We start from the raw sequence: 20280 nt of genomic DNA, 5'->3' as shown, positions 1-20280 counted from the left end.
GCCCTCTCTGAGGGAAAACAAGCTAAAATGCCCTGATGCTCAATCTTTCATTTCCCCTTGTTTTTCTACCATTTCCACTTTTTTTTTTCTTCCGGTAGGTTGCTGAAAACATATTGTTTATGTGATTCAGAGTTCTGTTAATATTTGTTATTTCACAGTTTTTCACGGCGTAGCACTTTTAGTGCCGCCTCGACATCCTATTGTGCCATGTATGAAATAGCCTTAGATATGAAAGTAAGAAAAATATGGACTAATCTAAAAGGTTTAATGGCACGGTGTGTGTCATATGTAATCTTTATAACTTTGCTTGTCAGTCAGCCCCCACCACACATACGCACACATGCACAACCATTACGGACCTCATAAGCAGGGTCTGGGTATCAGTCACTGTGGCCCTTTGACAGGTCTAACCTTCCCAAGCGGCAGGATACACCATCTTCACTGCAGTCCTATTGACCAAAGCAATAAGCCATTCTATATGGTGTATTAAAGTCATTTTCCACATGCTACCTCAGCACGATCCATTGTTCATGCAAGCTGCTGCTGACCATGAAGAAAGGTGGAAAGGAAAAAAAAACCTTCCCTGTGCTCCCAGACCAAATTGCAACACTTTGCACGGTTTACATCATTTAAGAAATAAGTCTTTGATGGAAATGTTTTTTTCCTTACTGACTTAAAAGGTGTAGTCATTATCACGGTCACTCATGAAGCAATTTTGAACTGTAGACTGGCAGACAGAGGTCCCAGAAACCGCTCCATACTTGGACTTGTGCTGACAACCCAGAGAGCATGTTCCATTTATGTTCTCAATTCAGTCTCCCATTTCATTCCACTTAAATTTGCAAGAAAAAAAGGGAACAGGAGGGGCTTATTTGTTGGCAAGCAGTGGCTGTGTAATATGTTGAGGCCATCTGCGTAGTCCGGTGGCTGCTCTCCCCTGCTCTCTGTGTCAGAGGTGGTGTTGGAACCGGTGTGTACCTCACCCTGGCCTCTGCTGAAATCAGCTCCAGTCCGGGACCATGTGACAAATGATTCCAATCTAGGCTGAGCGCCCTTGACTTGACCCTGACCGCTGTAGACAATAAGGGCAAGCTCAGTCACTGGAAAAGATGTTCTGCGCTAATAAACCCGAGTGCGGACCAGGGGTAGCAGTGAGCGGAGGCTCGACTAGGGGGGTTAGGGGGGTGGCGGTGGACAGGAGGGAGGGGGAGAGTTCAGGTTCTGACCTCTCAGGTGCAGGTTGATAATGAGTCTCCCTGTTTGCTCTGTGAAAATGACCTCAGAGAGATGAAAGGATCCAGAGCACAACAAAGAGCCCCATTCTCTGCTCCTCTGAAATGGGATCATTCTTGAGGATTGGCTTATGAATGCACTTTCTATTTCATTGCTTTTAAAGGGCACTTAAGCCAAAATACAAACATGTAAAAGTAGTTGGGCTAGATGCCGCCACTGAAACCAAGCACACCTCCTTCTCAGACCCCACACATGCAAACAAAACAGCCAAACACACACATAAAAGCAGACGCTCACTTGCACACACACACACACACACACACACACACACACACACACACACACACACACACACAGCAAGCACAAATACATAAACACACACACAAACAATATCCCAAAATCCTGCTTGTGCCTCCCCTTGTCTCCTTAATAAACCCTATAAAATGAGTGTGCTCTTGCCAAGCTTGGTGCCGTAAACATGCCACTCCAGAAAGGTTCTGGGCATCCCGCTAGTTATGCTAATGAAACCCCCACCCTCCTCTGTTTTTCACTCTCTCTTATCCTGCTGGCACAGCCTTCAGTCTTCTGCAGTACACCACTCCATTGTCATCCCCTGCCCCTGTTCAGCTGGCATCAGACTAGATAATACACAGCAAAACGAAGATCCAAGAACCCTTGTAAAAAAACATGGCAAGAGAATAATATGGTTATTATTTCTTTGAACTCAAAACCAGGCCATTGTTCTTCATTTTTGTGCCCCAATTTGTAGCAAAATATGGTACAAAATATGATTATCTTAACAATGTGCATGCATGGACGGCTAATTATAATGATATAAACAATGTCTCCAAGGTAGGCAAAAGGAAAGACACAAGAAGAGGTCAAAATGTATTGAACAAAATAACCCTGACGTCTGTCTGTTGAGTTTTGAATCGTCAAAGTTGTTCACAGCCAGAAAGTAGAGGCAAGATTTCTTGTAGTGCCAATTCTGGAATAGTAGAGGGTATCAGCAGGTTCTTTGTCATGGGGACTTTGAGGAACTTAGTGTTGAGAGGGGAAAGTGCTGGGCATGACAGGAACCACTGAAGACTGCTGAACTCTGCTGAGTGTCAATGTGGCAGCCAGGATTATACCCTTCCTCCTTTGGCTCCAAAATACAAAACCCACTTGACACTGAAGCCCAAAGTTTTGTTTGTGTGAATCTAAGTGTGAGTAGGTGTGCGAGAATGCACATTTGTCTCTATAAGTGTGTGTGTGTGTGTGTGTGTGTGTGTGTGTGTGTGTGTGTGTGTGTGTGTGTGTGTGTGTGTGTGTGTGTTCATGCATCGTCAAGGCCCTGTGTGCTTGTGCATGTGGCTTTCTCAGAGTTGTTTGGTAAGCCAGGCCACTGACGTGGATTTGTGGCTTGACTGCAGAGGAGTTTATCACAGATAATTACATAAGAATGTGCTGGAAAAGGAACAAACCACGGACAGTCTGGGCTGGCAGATGCTGAGCCTCGGCCTACACAGTGCCCCGTGCTCCCTGCACTCCAGCCTCACACACTCCAGCCCCCACCGGGCCTCTCTAAGCTTGAAAGGGCAGCATAAAAAACACTGAAACACTGGAGAGCCCAAATCAGCTTCTCTTTTATAGTTCACCCTACAGCCCCCTTACCTCTCTTTCGTCCACCTTACTTTTCCCACGTAACACAGTACAAATGTTTTATTTTTCAATCTCTTGTCTCAACTGAGTTAGTTAAGTATGATAATTGTACATTACTCAAGATTCACAATCACTAAAATAGACAGATAATATGGAATTAGCGGTTAAAAACATTAACGAATAATAATAAAAGAAAACATATATATATTTATTTTGATCTTCATATCAACATTGTGTGAAAAAGGCAATCGCAAATCCAATTTTGGTATTTTTCATGTTAGCATAAACCTACATAGAGTGAAGAATGTGATATGACAGCAAAACCCTTTTACAGGTATCCACGAGTCCATTGCAGATAGTCATCTTAAAGTGTTGACATGTCTGCTCAGTCCCGCGAATAATAAAACGCTCTTCTCCAACAACCAGAAATGGTTGCCAACAGTACAATAGAGAAAGAAAGGAGGTGCAGTACTACCATAAACACATGATTGAATGATCTGTCACCAAGATAAAAAGCACAAGATAAACTCAGTTTTGTTAGAGGCACACTTACTCATATATAAAGACTACCACCACCATTAAATTCACTCCCAGGGATGTGCACACTATAGCAGGAGGTATAAGAAGCAGTTGTGGGTTTAATGGTTTATTCTGTATTATGAAGGAAACCAAGAGCCCAGGGACCATTGAGATGCCTTTTGCCGGGTTCCTACTCTTCTACTCCACCATTAGATGGAAATTATTTCTGATCACTACCTAGAAGCCCCTGAATCGAATGAGTGACCTCAAGGTGAACATTGTACTATATAGCCCTATTGCAAGCTCATTCAGCCATTCATCCACTGTAGACATCATTACTTCCATATTTTACAGGTGTCCAAAGTGATATGTGTAGACTGTGCGTGTGTATGTGAGTAAGAGAGAGAGAGAGAGAGAGAGAGGGAGGGAGAGAGAGAGAGAGAGAGAGAGAGAGAGAGAGAGAGTGAGTGAGCACAAGACTGTGAGGCAGAGAGCAAAGACAGAGATGATAAGCTGTAAAATGAGGCATATCGCATCTGAAACTGGAATCTTTTTTTTTTTTTTACTTCATATATTGTCCTTACATTCATTTGTATGGTGGACTGTTATAAAAAACAACATTGATACATATATGCAGCAACTTGATTAAACTATCAATTGATCCTGATCCTATTTTACATTTTTCAACAACTGTTTTTTTGTTTTTTCCCAAAAAAATCCAGTATTTCTGTCTTCTAGAGCCCAAAAGAAAATAAATATGTAAAAAAAAAAAAAAAAAAAAAAAACAGATCTACAAGGCAACATCATGTTCTCTAACTTTGATAAATATAGTTAGGTCAAATTGACGGTTAAGAGTTATTGAAGGTTAAAATGGATTGTCTATGTTAATCCTAAGCACAAAATGTTCACTTTTAGCACATGTTATGGAGGTTGCCTTCAGAACATGTGCGTTTATGTGTGGTGGGAGGGGGAATGTCTCTATCGCAGATGGTGCAGTGTGTATGTGTTTGTGTGTGTGTGTGTGTGTGTATGTGGATATATCTATGTGCTGTTATACTGAATTGGAAATGGAAGTTTATAAGGTCGCTAGCAAAAAGCTCTCCTCTGCCCTCTTAAGATAATGAAAACAGCAAAGCAGGAACTAAAATCTGACCATTGCAAAACTGAAACCGTACTGAGGTAGGAAGATGAATAACCTTGTGCACCAGCCCACTGAATTCTGGGTATCAATGGCTTTTCAATTCACTTACTTTTTGTAATCATCAAGGTCAAAAGGCAATTTCTGCAACCACAGAAATAAATAAAACAGGTTGGCAGCAAATTAAATAGAAAGGGGAACAAAGCCATGCCTCCAGCTAGTAACAGAAAAAACAAGAGTAGAAAATCTCACATGAAAGCTAATTTCAGATAACATCAAGCTTTGCCATTTGACTAATTGGAATACACTTCACTCTTCATACAGAAATGCCATTAGCACTTAAAACATTTTGCGTGAAAGATTTTTGTTGTGCAAAGCATTATTTTCCCATCCATGACAGCATCCAAAAGCTGCTGATGGTGAATATGGTAGATTAATCCAATTGTTTGTTATAATTATAATACCTTAAAAGAACACTAATTGTAGGAGTTTTATTTTCTTCTGCTCTGATTTCACTTTGTCTCCTAAAAGCCAAACTGCCATCCCAATACATTACAACATGTTTCAAATATCAATGGTCTGTCTATCTCTATTTACTTTAACCTACTTTTAAACAAACTAAGCTTGAGCACAGCAGAGCAACGTACACAAGTGTGTTAGTGTGTGTAGCTTGATGTTTATAGGGTGGGAAATTAACTTTTTAAAATCTACCAGCCACTGACAGATAAATCTTCACCCATTCATCCACCACCAGCAAAATTATTATTTTGAGTCTGAAATCTACCAGCCACTGTCATATTTCACAAGCATTTGGCTGGGGGCAGGTACTAATACCCTATCAAGTCTCTCTGTGACAGACAATTATGGCAGTCTATTGTTTAATGCTCCACTTAGGAGTAGGTTGTTTACATTGTTTCCCTTTACATCATTGCTGTAGGTGGTTTTTTTATGTTAAAAAGACAGGTTTGGTGTATTTTAATTCAGACTGTAATATGTGTTCAAATGTGATTGCACAAGACTCAAAGGCTATGGTTTTGAGAAAGTAAACACTTTGCTCCAGTTCCACACTATACAAGGGGAGTGGGTCAGTTGCTCACACAAAACTGTGACCAACTATACGCAAAGATTTTGTCTGACGTTTTAGTACACTTTAAGAGCCACAAGAAACTCCTACAGGGTAAACTGGGCTTACAATTTTTAGGCTCAATAACTCAAGCAGATAAACTAGACACGCTCAGGTGGAAACTTTCTGGCAACATTAAGGCTACATAATGCAAAATAAGTTAAAAAAAGAAAAAGGAAAAACAAGAAACCAACCATAATACAACACTATTTGAAGTAACAGGGTCACTCTGTAACAGGAGCCAGTACTCACTTCATTCAAAAGGGAACATCTGTTGTGAAAACCTAAATGTATAGTCCTCCAGTCTAATAAATGTTTCAAATGTAACATAAAAACATAAAAACAATTCATTTTGCAATAGTGCAGATGTAGCATAAAGAAATAAAATCAATAAAACCTGAAAAATAAAGCTTGCTTTGCGACCCCCTTGTTATTGACAGAATATATACAACATACAAAAATTATACAAATTGGGCTCAGTCTTGTATCAGTGGATTCATAAAACGTCCTGTTTCAAGTGACCCTGATTCTGCTCTCCCTGCACCTGACGAGATTCTGGGTCCATTCTGACAAACCATACAGTATATACTATACAGTATATACTATACATACTTTTTGTTCAAGGAGCCGGTAGAGTTTCTCAGAAAATAAAAGAAGGGTAAGAACAGTTTATTACTGTTTAGGAGCCTCCTTCTGAGAGCAAAGCAAGCATATACAAGAAAGAGAGTAATGATATGCTTTAGGTCAATATTTTACACAATGATGCATTTTGGGAGGCACACCTCTGCAGGGCATGTGTGAAACAATGGGTGTCATAACTGCCCTGTGCAGCTTATTAATCTTCCCTCGCCCTCTAATCAATCTGTTTCTCCCCTTGCAAACACTGGTTACATTCCCACGTTAAACGAGAGACCATCTTTCACTGTGGCACAAAAGGGTGGCTCCAGGATGGTGATGTCTCTCTTATACAAGGCAGCCAGGAGTAACAGCACAAAACGACTTCCTCAGGATGTTTTTAAATCAATGACAGCAAGATTAAGCAGGGAAAATGTTACCGAGAGTTGATGTGTTGTCAAGCTTGTGTAGCAGGGATTCAGAGGACATCAAGTTTTTCTTTCCATGGCTGATTCAACTGTGTAGCTAGGATAAGAGAAGTAATTTATTTCTAAGAATTCTGCTTTCAGTTTTTTCCCTATCAAAGCCAAAAGAAAAACCATGATTGATTACATATTAACTACCTGAATAATAATAGTTTTCAATTACAAAACAAAGTCAGACAGATTTCCGAAGCTGTGACATCATGGTACATTTTGTCATTATCAAATCTAGGCAGGATTTTATTAGGCATGTCCAATGAAACAAATGGTGTCATGCTTACAACTGGGAACCATTTGAGAGGTATGTTGTGAAGTCATACTCTAGTGCTCAGCTAAAATTATTCTATAGTTGACAGCAAGGGGAAGTAGCCACTATTCTTGTTATTCTCCATTGTACAGTCATACTGCAGCAATTATTCAAAATCTTTGATTATCCTCAGAGAGGCGATGCAATCATGGCTGAAAATCAATTTCAGGGACATCAGGAAAAATCAAAAACCTAGTACAGTGCCAACAGGGCCAAGGGCTTGTGTGAGAGAAGAGAAGGGATTTTTTTCTCATCATCGTTTCGGTTTTCCGTTTGCTAAGGGTAATCAGCCAGCAGCACCAGAGAGCTTGCTGTTAGTCAGAGCCAGATCCTGATCCTGTTCAGAGCAGCTAGTGATGTAGAGCCAGGTAGCATCCAATTAGTGCTTAGTGTAACTTAATGCAAAGTGCTGGCACGCAGTTCACCGAATCCAACTAGTTGTCATAGAATTTCCACGCTTCTGCTGTCAAATTCATGAACATTTGCTGATTTGCTTTGCCTTCTCAAGACACCATGAAGTTGAAATGAGACATTTCCATCAATGCTGCGCCGTGTATGGCCATTTTCTGCTAAAACAGATTGGCCTGATTACTGATGAGACAGCAGGCACGTCAGTGGCAGCTGCTTGATGCTTATTGACAACTGTGTTGCTTTAGAACCACATTTACTCCTTTTACATATAGAGCAATTTGTAATGGCACAGGTTCCAAAGCTCTGTAATGGATGTAAATCCAATGAAAAAATTCATTATTCATGATAAACCAAGAGCATGTACCATTTTTAGTAAACAAAGCTGGATGTTAAATTTCACACTTTCTTTATGTTCAATCAAGGCGTGCCTCTTCATATTCAATCAGTCTGGACTTGTCCAGATGCTGGACTTCTCTTGCACAGCTGAGAGCTGATCAAGTCTGACAATTACACATTTAAAGACACTGAATGATATGCCAGAAGGATCACAAATGGGCAATATCTTATTTTTCCCTATTTCACGTATATTTCAGTCTCCTCCATCTTTATTTGCAATCTTCTTTTCTTTCCTTTTCCTTTCCTCTCCCTGAGTGTAGACAGCTGCGAGGACTGTCTCCACAGACTGTGGTCTCTGGCAGAAGGCAAACAATTGAGTTTTGGAAGTGGCATGGAACAAGACAAAGGGAGCATGAGGTGGCTTCCTCCCTCTGTCTTCCTCCCCGTCAGGGCTCCACGGGCGGACTGCCCACTCTTTCATAACAGCATTAGCAGAGACTATGCAGCAAAACAGTGGAAAAACCACTCCACCATGTTTCCTCATCAACGATGTCTTCTGTCCGACCTCCACCTTTGTTTCAGTGACTCACATGAATATGGAAGATGAATATGGGCCAACTTCTGAGGTTACGCCAAATTCAACAAGAGGCAGGCTTGTCAACCATGAAATCGTCTTTACAGAAGGAGTATGGACAAATTTGGATTGGTTGGAGGCACTTTCATCCCTGGGAAATTTCCTGACCTTTATTTTATGTTCTAGGCCATAAAGATCAGGTAAAATGCTATCATAACAACCAGTATAAAGGAAAATGGTGGTCTATTATCCTCCATAATTCCTCTCTGGACATCTATCATCATTCATCCTCTATTCAGGCTACCCAGTCATCACAGGACACCCCCATAGTTGTGAAATCTGTAGCTTTCTTCTTTGGCCTTTCTTGGTAATACCTCCCTGTGACACACTTGGCTCAGCACCCTTTTACAAACAGTAACACACACACACACACACACACACACACACACACACTGCTGTTTGACCTCTGAGGTTCAGTGAGAGCATTAAATACCAATTAGGGTTGGGACAGGCCAAGCTGAGTCTGAGGTTGTAGCAGGGCCTTGAGGAGGCCTGTGGGAAGAGACTTATTGGTCCCTGGGCATAAATGTGTGTGTGTTTGTGGTTGTTTGTGGTTGTGTGTGTGTGTGTGTGTGTGTGTGTGTGTGTGTGTGTGTGTGTGTGTATGTGAAAGAGAGAGACTGTGTGCAGGATAAGGACATCAATAGCATAGACAACCTCCCTATAGACATACTCTACTTTATAGACACATGCACAAAAACCACATCTGGATATTTTATTTAATGTTATGTTCAAGTTCCCTCTCGTAACCTCTGTCTCTGAAGCCTGGTTTTTGGTTTAACTTATTTTCTATGACATCATAGCATATGATTGAGCAGGACTTATGCTGCTTAAAATTACATTATCTCCAATAGAATTTACTGTTATCATATATTGTAAATGTTTAAACAGCATGCCTTAATAAATAACATTAATTCCTATGCTGTAAGATATTGGAAATTGGAGAAGTACAATAAGATGTCCAATATAGCTTATTTGTCTCAGTTTAAGGAAGCTTGTTCAGCATGTTCAACATAACACAAACTACAAACACCAACTACAAGTCTTGTTTTCCCTCCGTCTTACTCTTACCGTTAAGACTAATTTGGTAATACGTCTTGGGTGCAATTAGAAGCCCACAGTAAAATGCAAAGCATATGTGACTTTAAGTCCAGTCTCTGGAAAAAATGGGTTTCCCCATCAACCTTGGGTATATGCAATATTTTCCACTATGTCCATTGCAACATTTTATCAAAGAGGTTTATGGGGTTCTCCCTTTTCTTTCATAACTTCATTTTGGTCACATTGGGTATATGCTGTAATAACTCGATTTTATGTTCAAAATAAAATAGCAATACAGGGGAAAGACTATTACCAAATGCTCTGAGGCCAACCCTCTGAGAAATATCAGTTTTCGGCACTGAATCTTGAGACTGTGTGTGATGATCTGCTGTGGTTATCTGGTGGTTTCAGAGTCATGCCCTTTACTGTCCCTCTGCTATTTACCCACCAGACACACACAGCTTGATAAATGTTTTGTCTGACCTTCTAAATTTGTTTTCCTTCCTCTTAACTGTGATTTTATTTCCCTTGGACAGGCCAGACAGTCTGTGTGGGTGTGTGTGTGCCTGTGTGGGTGTGTGTGCATGTGTGTGTATGTGTGTCTGCTTATTTGTCTGTTTGCACACAAAAAACAAGGTCTAAATCCAGAAAGATAAAATCTTATCCTTATTACAAATTGCTTCCATCATTTCCTCTTTTCAATAAACGAAAAATTGGACAGGCAAAGGAATTGAAACAACAACTAATACCAGTGCTCTAACAGCCACTGACCATCCATCTAGAGTGTGTCTACTACAGTCTGGAAAGGGTTAAAGTCGCCATAGGCCAGAGCAGAGTCAACATCGGCCACGGCTTGGCTGGCCTAGCCTGCCAGATCAATATCTGCAAATAATAAATTAGCTCCCCAGAGGGGTCGCACTAAACCTTCAGCAACACTGCCCTGGAAAAGTCCACAATTGGTGTGTGCGAGACTCAATAAGCCAGGTGAATGACTGTGCAGGGGCACATCTTTAGCACTCCATAATAGAAAATTAATGGTGCTCAAATCAGTGCTGAGGGCACCCTGAGGGTTACCTAATAGGCCTAGTTAGAACTGTCATCCCTCCCAGAGTCGCCTAAAATATCACATGCAAACACAGGGAGCCAAGAAGAGAGGGAAGACTGGGGGAGAGATATGTGCAAGCCTTTGTGTGTGCATGGGTGGGTGGGTCAGCTGGGGGTAAGGGTGAGTTGTGGGTGAAGGGATCAGAAATTAGAACATGTAACCGGGCTTGGTATTGATTACTTTAGGGAAAATATTATGAAGGTGTTATTTTGAATTTGGAGGAGTGAAATTAAACAAAGGCTGTCAGAACAAACTTCATTTTTCAAATTTAAGAAAAACAATGAAACCAACACTGAATCAATTTAAAGTGCAAAGCATTTTAATCCTAAGTGAAGTGAATGCATCACTATCTCTTTGTTCTGTTTGTGTTTTAATGGTAGAAACACAGAGCATGACCAGTGGATTTCAACTTCTCCTATCTCCTAACTCCTCGTTTAAGAAAAGACCTCAAACCGTGAATCAACACTAAACTGTTGCTATACGTTTAGAATGCATTTTCCTCTTTGCTTGGTCCATTAGTCTTTTACTTTATTAGTATTTATACTACTTAGTATTTTACTGATGGTCAAATGTAAGTTAGATTATTTACTTATTTCAGTCAATGTATTGTCCAACTTAATTTTAAGGAATAATTCACAGCCCCATGCACACAAACGTATCCATCTCCATTATCATGGCTGTTTCTTACAGTGAGAATTTGCGACAGGAAGTAATGAGAGAAAATAGTGGAACAAAATACCATTTAAATTTCCTTTATCAGCCTTTAAAAATAAAAATAATAATAAAAAAAAAAAAATATATATATATATATATATATATATATATAAAATAAATAACAGAATAAATTAAGCTAATTTAGTAACACATCCACATTTATGCAGCCAAATAAAAACAGAACTAGTTGCAAGGGAAAAGTCATTTAAAGTTTGTAGAGAAAAAAATAAGTAAATCTTGGAAATACTAAGTACATGATTAAATAGGAGGCTGAAATATGCAAGTGTATCATGTTGGCTGTGTTCAAGCATAAACTTCAACAATCCAGAGGGCTGTTTAAAAGCAGATCTATATGCCCAACAGGCTGGTAATGAGCCTTAAAAGCACATCTGATCACTTATTCCAGCTGGTTTATTCCCCTTCTCCACAAACACAACTATTGGATTCAATAAACATACTTCATATTGATCCTGAGTCACCCAGCAGCACATGAAGCTCTCTTACGCACACTCAACAAGATTTATTACAACTTTGCATGCCGAGCAGAAATGAAGAGACACACAAACACAAGCATCTGCGCACATATACAAACAACTGCACCCACACACACACACACACACACAAACAAAAGGTAATGTTTAAATACCCAAATGATTTCTCGTCAATGTACCCCACACACATGCACACAACCTTTCGATCTAATCCCTGACCCTAATTTGCCTATGCATTTATATCAGGGGGGTTGGGATGAGTGGGGAGGGGTTTGTTTCCTCATCTCTCCTCCTATTCCCCTCAGGTCTGGACTTTGGCAAACTGTCTGCTGCGTTGACACTGAACTTACCCACATGCCGCCACACTGCCGTCCTCCAGCGCAAACAGAGTGTGTCGCTCTCCGCAGGCCACTTGAGATATTTTCAGAGATGACGGAAGATTCAGGAACAAACGCGGCGCCAGCTGGAAAAAAAATAAAGTTCCCAGTAAGGTGAAGAAACACACTGTATCTCTGAGTTGCTCTGTAGTTAAGTTTGTATACTCCATCAGTCTGGCAAACATCCCAAAGACAGGCACAGCTACAATCCTCTCAGTGTAGATGAAGACAGAACAACGTGAACAACAGAGGGAACAAGAAAGAAACAGCATACTCCTTTATGGCGCTGAGCTGTGTAGATCTGATGTTTTTAAGTCCCTGTGTGTATGTCTGTCTGTCTGTGTGTGTGTTCATGCCAGTGCCACAAAGAAAAAATGAAACAGCCTATGAGAAGAAAAGAAAGCCTGGTTCCTCATCATGCGCTTGTTAGCTTGTCCAATCTATGGCAATCAGCACAGTCCCAGGGGTTGAAAGACACGAGATGCCGGGGAAAGGGAAGCCGAGGCTGAAGAAAAGATCAATACTGCACTGTGAAACAAGAAGTGTGGGCTATTTACTCTCCATTGATCTGATGATGCTGGAGAAACACCTCACTCGGCTATTAAATTGAGGGTATAAGTCTACTGTGGAGGGCTTTTTTTCTTCCTCTCTCTTTTTCTCTTTCTCTCTTTCTTCACCCCAAGGTCAAGAAAAAGCTAAAAACATCCACAAACAAACAAAAATGGATTGCTTTGGCCAGGGAAAGTAATTAATCTGCATTAAAATGGCAAGGGAACAGGCACTAACTACCCATCTTAAGTGAAGTTTTGCTCAGAGCGACAAGAGACCCAGGAAAGGATGGACTACTAGAGGACAAAGTGATAAATACAAATAGACTGGTAGCATCCAGCAGAGCTTCACTGGAGCTACTTTAAGCCTAGAATTTTCACCTGCATAACACAGTGAAGGATAAAACAGAGCAGAAGGTTATACAGGCCTTTTTACAACAGAGCAGTGGCGGGTAAGTATGATAGGTAGTCATACATGATGGATAGATATCTTCTTGTATACAACACAAACTATTACAGTCAAGGCAGAAGAAGGCAGGTTCAAGGTCCCTTTTGTTATTCAAAGCAATGATGATTTAGGCGGTTTATAGTTTCATATCATTTTCAAAAAATCAATAATTCTTGTATCTTGTAACTGCTTTCACTAAATGTGTCTTAGCTACTGTATTAAGGCAGAATAGGCAGAGACCACTGTGCTGGAATAAGGTTTTCACAACCACAGTGACTTAAAGTTGAATGGTCATCATATCAACAGCACATTCAAACAAGATTATCCGAGAACTGGTTGCCATTTTGGGTCACTGGAAGGACACCATCACATGATTATAGCTGTCTTGTAATGTCCAGTGTGTAACTGAAGTATTTTTCCAATATGTCAACATCATATTCTATGCAATGCTACGAAGCAATTAAAGCTGTTTTTCACTCAGTGTGTAAAAGGCCTATAGATGTGTTTCAGATATTCCAGTGATTTGGATTCTGTATTTGCTGGACTTTACTGTGAAAACAACCACATGAAGACAGAGCATGAAATCGCTGTAGTTTCACACCCAGTTTGATCTAATAATGTAGTTCATCTTTATGTTACTGACTTTGACCTTAAGGGTATTTTGGGTTGAGTCCTGATTATGAATTATGTTTTTTACTGTGAAAAGGCGGTGATACTGTGTTGTATAAAGCATATTTCTATGGGTAACCGATCCATTTTAAACTAACATATTTTAAAGGTAAAAAAAATAAATAAAGTCTTTACACAGCAGAAGATAAAAGCCATAAACTTCATCTCTGATATCCCAACATGTGTCCAGTGGCAGAGCTGCTGACATCCAGATATTTTTCATGGTGTGAAACTCTTTCCCTCCATGTCTATCTTTGCCTTTCTTCTACTCCTCAGAGGAGTAGCCTTATTGACTGTGTGGCTGTATTACAACAAGCAGTCTCTAATGACTCCCTGAAGACCTCTCTATCCCTTCTGCCCGCCCTCCTTCTCTCTCTCTCGCTGTCTCGCTTTCTGTGTCTCTCCTTCTCTGCCTGCTCTTCAGGCTCCAGTTCAGCAGCTAATTAACCCTCTCTAATAGCGTAGATTACATTAGCTTTGAGCGGCTCGCACCCTCCACCGGACTCGCACTGCCACACAATGAACCCAGCCTTGCTTTACAAATCTCCCCCTTCACAAGAGCACAATTATGAATTCAAACAACTTCTTATCCACACTCACTCATCCAGGGACAGAAGCCCTCCTCTGCAACCACCCCACTCCTCCCCTGCCACCCACCTCCCAGGCCTTCACGCAGAGAGTAATGAGAGAACTGAAGAGAGGAGACCACACAACAAGACGGCCGTGAAGGGGAGAGGGATATCGAGGGGGGGGAGGAAAGGACCCCTATTGGGTAAATCAGAGAGGTCACTATAGGTGCTTCATTGGGTGAGCCTACAGAAGCCCAGTGATAACCCTCCATCTTAACATTCCTATTCAGAGCAGAATGGAATCTTAATTACTGTGGGCGGATAGGACGAGAAGGGGGAATACCAGGACCAAATGGAGGTTTGTGCTATAAGTGGTCAAAGAGAAGGAATTAAACACAAGAATAAATGACTTAAACCAGTGGAAGCTGGGTTTTTTTTTGTTTTTTTACACATTGACAAAATGGCCGGGGAACTCAGGGGCATAATGAACACTTAATATGTTGTCTTATAAAGTTGCAGATTGTGATGTATCAGAGTGCTTGGTTATTAGGTCCAATCAATCAGCTAAGACCCATCATGTCTAAAAATACACTCTTGGTGGAATAGTAGACCATCACAAAGTATTCTGCAGTGTGCTTTAGGAATATGAGAAGGTAATGTGGTTGGTTAGTCATCTTTGATGCAGTGGAGCTGAGCTGTATAACACCGCCGCTGCTATTAAACTGCAGGAGTCCCACCATGCTGTGAGACTGTTCAAACCAATGGAGTACCTAGAAGGAGAGGAAGGTACACTGAATCAATGAGAAAAATATATTTTTTGAATTGGAAGTTTTTTTGTTTTTTTTTCTTACAGCACTTACAGCACTTAGTGGCGTTTTATGAATGATAATGAGATGAGATATGGTTGGGGTAAAAAAAAAAGAAATAAAGTTCGGAAGAAATGGATGTAATCTGCTCCGTCTAAATGTAAATTGGTACATTTGTAGTGAAAGGACATTCTCATGTTTCTTTGTCCGAACAAGTAATTTTCCCTCCGTCCCTCTTCTGTAAGGCTTGCCATAGCAGCATTTTCTGCAGCACAGAGCACTCTCCTTTCTATTTCAATAGGACAGCTCATTTGCTAGACTCCTTGCCCAAACTGCTGACTGGGTTTTTCAAGGCTGTGTACTTTGTGTGCGTGTGTGGACCAGCGTGCGTGTGCACAAGCTTGTGCTAAAAGAGAGAGAATAGGGGGAGAAAGGCACGAAAGAAGGATAGGCAAAATGGAAGGAAAGAGCGGGAGAGAGAACACATTGTATCATTAAGGTACTCAGAGATCATTAGATATATAAGGGCACTGCTATGCAAGGTCAGGGCTGCTGTGTTTTTCTAGGTCGGTAGAGGAGCAGTAAAACCAGTCTAATCAGCCGCTTCTCTCTCCTCTTCTCTCCCTTGTATCACTCCTTTCCTCTTCCATCTAGGAGGTAGTGTGGATTACAGCCCAGTTTATCCATGCCCCTGTATGTATTTACTAACATTATCAAGGCTTATGAGCCAAGGACACGGTAAACCACACAAAAAGCACAGAAAGGCTTTGAGCTAGATATTGGCCTCATTATGGGGTAAAGTTGTTGGCTCCCTGTCTCGCTCCCAGGATGTACAAGGCTGCTTTAACAGGTGCAGCACATTGCCTGACTATCCAGTATTTTTCATTAAGGCCATCCTTTAAAGTGGAGTTTAGCAACTGGCAGTCTGCCCCAATAAAGTGTGTGTATCTGTCTGTGTGTGTGTGTGTCCTAAACACCAACACATGTAAGCTACACATTTCTGTCAGCTATAGGGGAAGGACATGGATTTTATTGAGAGGTAAAACCACTTTGTATAAAAGTAACTCACAAACTGTCTTACCAGACATCCAGACTAAGGCTGGATATTGATTTTAATCAAAATGTTTGCCATAATAGCCTTGGACTATTTTCTTTAGGCAGTTGTTGTATGTCTGTTATACAACATTTACCATCTTAAAACTTTGGCTTCTTTTGTTAAAGGAAAATATGGTTTTACAAAAAAATAAAGTTTATAATTCTTAAGTACAAGAAGTAAAATAAAAAGTTGTCTTGGTGTAGGAACTGAAACTCAGGTTATGTATCACTATTAGTTTCGAACAACTTCAGATAATAGCTAGCCTAGTAAACACAGACATTCCACCCCTTCACTCCTCATGTGACTGAGGTCCATCGAAGGACAAACCGCTGCTGGCCTTGGTTGGCAGGGAGGCGATGCCGTTGGTAGTGTGGCATGTTCATCAAGATAATGATGGATAGCCTTAAAACGGAACCTCGGCTTTATAGAGATGAATGTCCTGCTTGGCTTCTTACTCAGCACTTTGGCCTTTTCCCCCACTCAAACACCCTCACCCAGCCTAAGATGGAGATTAGCAAAGCCTGTCTGGAAAATGGACCTAACTAAAGCCTATCAATCAAACTTTCTCCAGGCCGATCAAGAGAGGAAAACACACATCCAAAAAGCATCACCGTAAACAATTTTCCGATGTGAATTTTTAGTGTTAAGTAATGAGAGTATTGTAATTGGGTTGGTGATAGAAGAACATTTGTGTGCTTGTATGGCATGAGATGAGAAGATGAAGGAAAGAGTATGAGAGAGAGAAATGGCGTGTAAAAGAATGCCTTTCCTGCTCTCGACATCTCATTAGGCTAATGTTTTTTTATAAGGCACTTCAAATGTCAAGGCATTGGTGGATTTAGTGTAAACTTAAATTCCATTACCTGGCAGGCATTAATTGCTAACTGAGCCCAGGGATCTTTCCCCTGGGGCCTCTATGTTTCCTCTCTGTCATCTGGCTAACTATTCTGTCTAGACTAACTTAGAGCACCATAATCCACCATGGGGATCAATAAACTGCACATAATTCAGCTCCAATAATGAGCTTTCACTTCAACACAAGCGCCAGCCCACTTCCCAAGGAACCGGCAGGGGCGTAAAATGATAATGTAATTATTAAAAGGACAGACAAAATGAGTAAGCACTTTCACACAGAGAGGGAGGGCGAGCCCGGCCTCAATTAGACACACTTAAAGCTATCATTGTTATTCGAGACAAAGCTAATCAAGGAGGAGATACAGGGGCATCCATTTCAGCAGGTAATGGAATGGCGCTCCCTGGCTCTCCCATTTCCCCAGGCTCATGATGTTATAAAGGCCGCCCTGCAGTCACGCGTGAGTGGGCACTCTTTAATGGAGTGCAATGGATGTGGTTTCATCCGCCAATCAGACATAATCAGAGGAGGGGACTCTGAATGGAGAAGTTTAAGATTCACTCTCCCTAACAGCAACGCATAAAACCATAAGTGTGAGGGATTATTTTACACCTGCGGTTTCTATTAGGAGGAATAGGAACAGGAATAGAGGAGATATATTTTGAATGTGTTGCAGCAATTGAAACAACTTTGATTTTGCATAAAATATTTAAATCTCCACTGTCAGCATGCACACTACCCTTGCCATAACATCCACAGATCAAACTAGCAGCTGCCCTTTAGACCAGCATGAGAAATTTGGTGTGTGACAAAGTAAGGTTTAACCTGGGGCCTTATCTGCTAACTACTGTTTCTCCAATTATATGCATCCTTGAACGCCAGTGAAATTAAGAGAAGCTAGTTTGTTTTTTTACACCCAAGTGCTCCTAATTCATCTGCAGGCTACAGGAGGTCCAGGGTGGATAAATCAGGCCTTTACAGAAGGGTTGCTCCTACTGTTTATCTGCTGGTGACATTTGCTGCACAGCCCCAACTGCACCATAATTACCCCACTTATTCACTAAACAGGAATCATGCCTGGCAGGAACCCCCTGCCACAAAGGTTGCAGGACTTAAGGCTATATTCTGTCTCCAGAGTTCAATGGCCATGGCTTTATGAAAGGACTCCATTCATTTGAACATCAGCATGGGTTCACTTTAGCATGGTCTAACAGAAGACAGGGGGCTAAACTGACTCGCCTCAATAGCCGGAACAAAGAGCATCGTGGCTGATGACGATGATGAATTTACAGCTGACTGCACATGCTTTCCTAACACACGGTACACCTTGGCACACTTCGAATGTCACAGTTCCCATAGAGGACTGGCATTTGGAGTGGTTTCTCCTGCCCCTGGAGCCAGCACGCTAGGAGTGGATAGATATCCATATCCTGATGAGGTAGACTGTCAAAGGAAAACAACACAATAAAATATACAAAGCTCATCTATCAGTGACTCTATTTACGTCATTACTCAGCATGTATTGTGTATTTATTGTGCAATTACTTTGCAAAAGATAATCCTGTATTAGAATATTATCCTCTTTTTTCCCCTTTATCTCCCAATCACTGCCATTTTAGATGACTTATTGTTCATATTACTCATTGTCTTGAGAAACACACCCAAGTTCATCTTAACTAGGGAGCTGCCAATTAAAATTAAGGACAAGGTTTCGCTGTCGCTTGTTGTGCAACGCTGTAGCTGCCTAGAGTTGTGCATAGTCTTATTTGTCAAAGACAGTCAGCACAGATGGATGACGAGTGACAAAGGGATATTTGGTTGAGGTTGTGCAGTAATGAGTGTCACGTGAATCCCACATTCAAATTTCAGACTGCCTCTCCTGATCCTAAAGCTGCAATCAACAGTGGGCCATCTGCAACACTGCAAATTAACATAATTGGTGTACATTACATGCTTATAGAGAGTACATTTTTATCCACTATTCTTCGCCCTTAACAAGATGAGCTGTGGAGATACTGGGAGAGCAACACTGTTGATTAGACACAGATAGTGGGAGCAGACAGCGAGACTTGTTGTCGTAGTGAAAATGGATGAACTGGCAATCAGAGTTTGGTGAACAGCCAGGTGTGAGGGCCAGAGTGCAAGTAGGCCAGTGTGCATCTGACACAAGCACCTTCCCTACACCTGGAACTGGGGCTGAGGTGATCGACAGCCTGGCCATCTTATCAGACAGCTCACAGACAAAACACAGGCAACACTTAGGCCTCTTCCAGATGCTCCACCAGAATAAATTGAACTTGATTAGAATTAATCACACTCAAACACGTGCAATTTGCAAATATCGTGGAAAATATTCAAGGAAATCTGCTTAGAAGATTTTTTTGAACAAAGGGGAAAAACTTGACTGAACCACTGCAACCCAGTTTTGACAATGTGCCTCGCACACGCAGCCTTTTTTGACTAAAAAGACAGATGTATGTGTAACTCAGAAGCCATTTTTATGCATAGTGCATTTCATAAGTGGGTTATGATGGATTGTATGAATTAGCAACAATCCCAGAGAGTTTCAACATTGGTCAGGGGTAAACTGCTTGTACATCAACTTAAGATATCTTTTAGTTGCTTATATAGTACAATACATTACAGTCTCAATTGCCCACTTAGCCAAAGCATTGGGAGGTTTTGTGCTGACAAATGACCAGTTGCAATGCTACAGAATGCATACACATGGTGCACATGGTTGGGTAGCAACATGCAGGTAGCGCTACTTACCATATTATAGGTGTCGTGAAGCTGTACGTCAAGCAGTCCTTAAGAAGGTGTAAAATAAGATTGTCATGATCGAGTCGTACCACTCACATTAATAGAATTCATTTAGGATGAAGAGGGGAAGAAAGTCACCATAAGTTAGCTGTCTCTTTCTCTATGTACACCATGGGAAGATGAAGTATGCAAACTGCCTGATTTTAAACTTGTATCTAATTGTCTAACGTCATGGGTCTGGGCCAGGGCATTGTTGCTTGAAGAATAAATTGGGTAATTCAATTAAAGTGCTTTCCAAAGACACATCATAAGTGATGGAGAATGACTCTAACCCAGGCCTGAACTCCGTGTCCCCCCC

At 41.1% G+C, this 20280-nt stretch overlaps 1 protein-coding gene across 5 annotated transcripts in view; it reads right to left on the bottom strand.

Annotated features, from left to right (window-relative positions):
- LOC127376653 (uncharacterized) overlaps nt 1-20280 on the bottom strand; it is a 289241-nt gene that overhangs the window by 204201 nt on the left and 64760 nt on the right. For all 5 annotated transcript variants that reach the window (XM_051423750.1, XM_051423751.1, XM_051423754.1 and 2 more), the window contains one exon: nt 12144-12256. In XM_051423750.1, the coding sequence (XP_051279710.1) occupies nt 12144-12256 (113 nt within the window). The remainder of the gene's footprint in view (nt 1-12143; nt 12257-20280) is intronic.

This window comes from Dicentrarchus labrax, unplaced genomic scaffold (genome assembly GCF_905237075.1).
Source record: "Dicentrarchus labrax unplaced genomic scaffold, dlabrax2021, whole genome shotgun sequence".
In the NCBI taxonomy this organism is placed as follows: Eukaryota; Metazoa; Chordata; class Actinopteri; family Moronidae; genus Dicentrarchus; species Dicentrarchus labrax.
The sequence above is the reverse complement of the archived record's forward strand: the minus strand, read 5'-3'. Positions and strand labels throughout refer to the sequence as shown.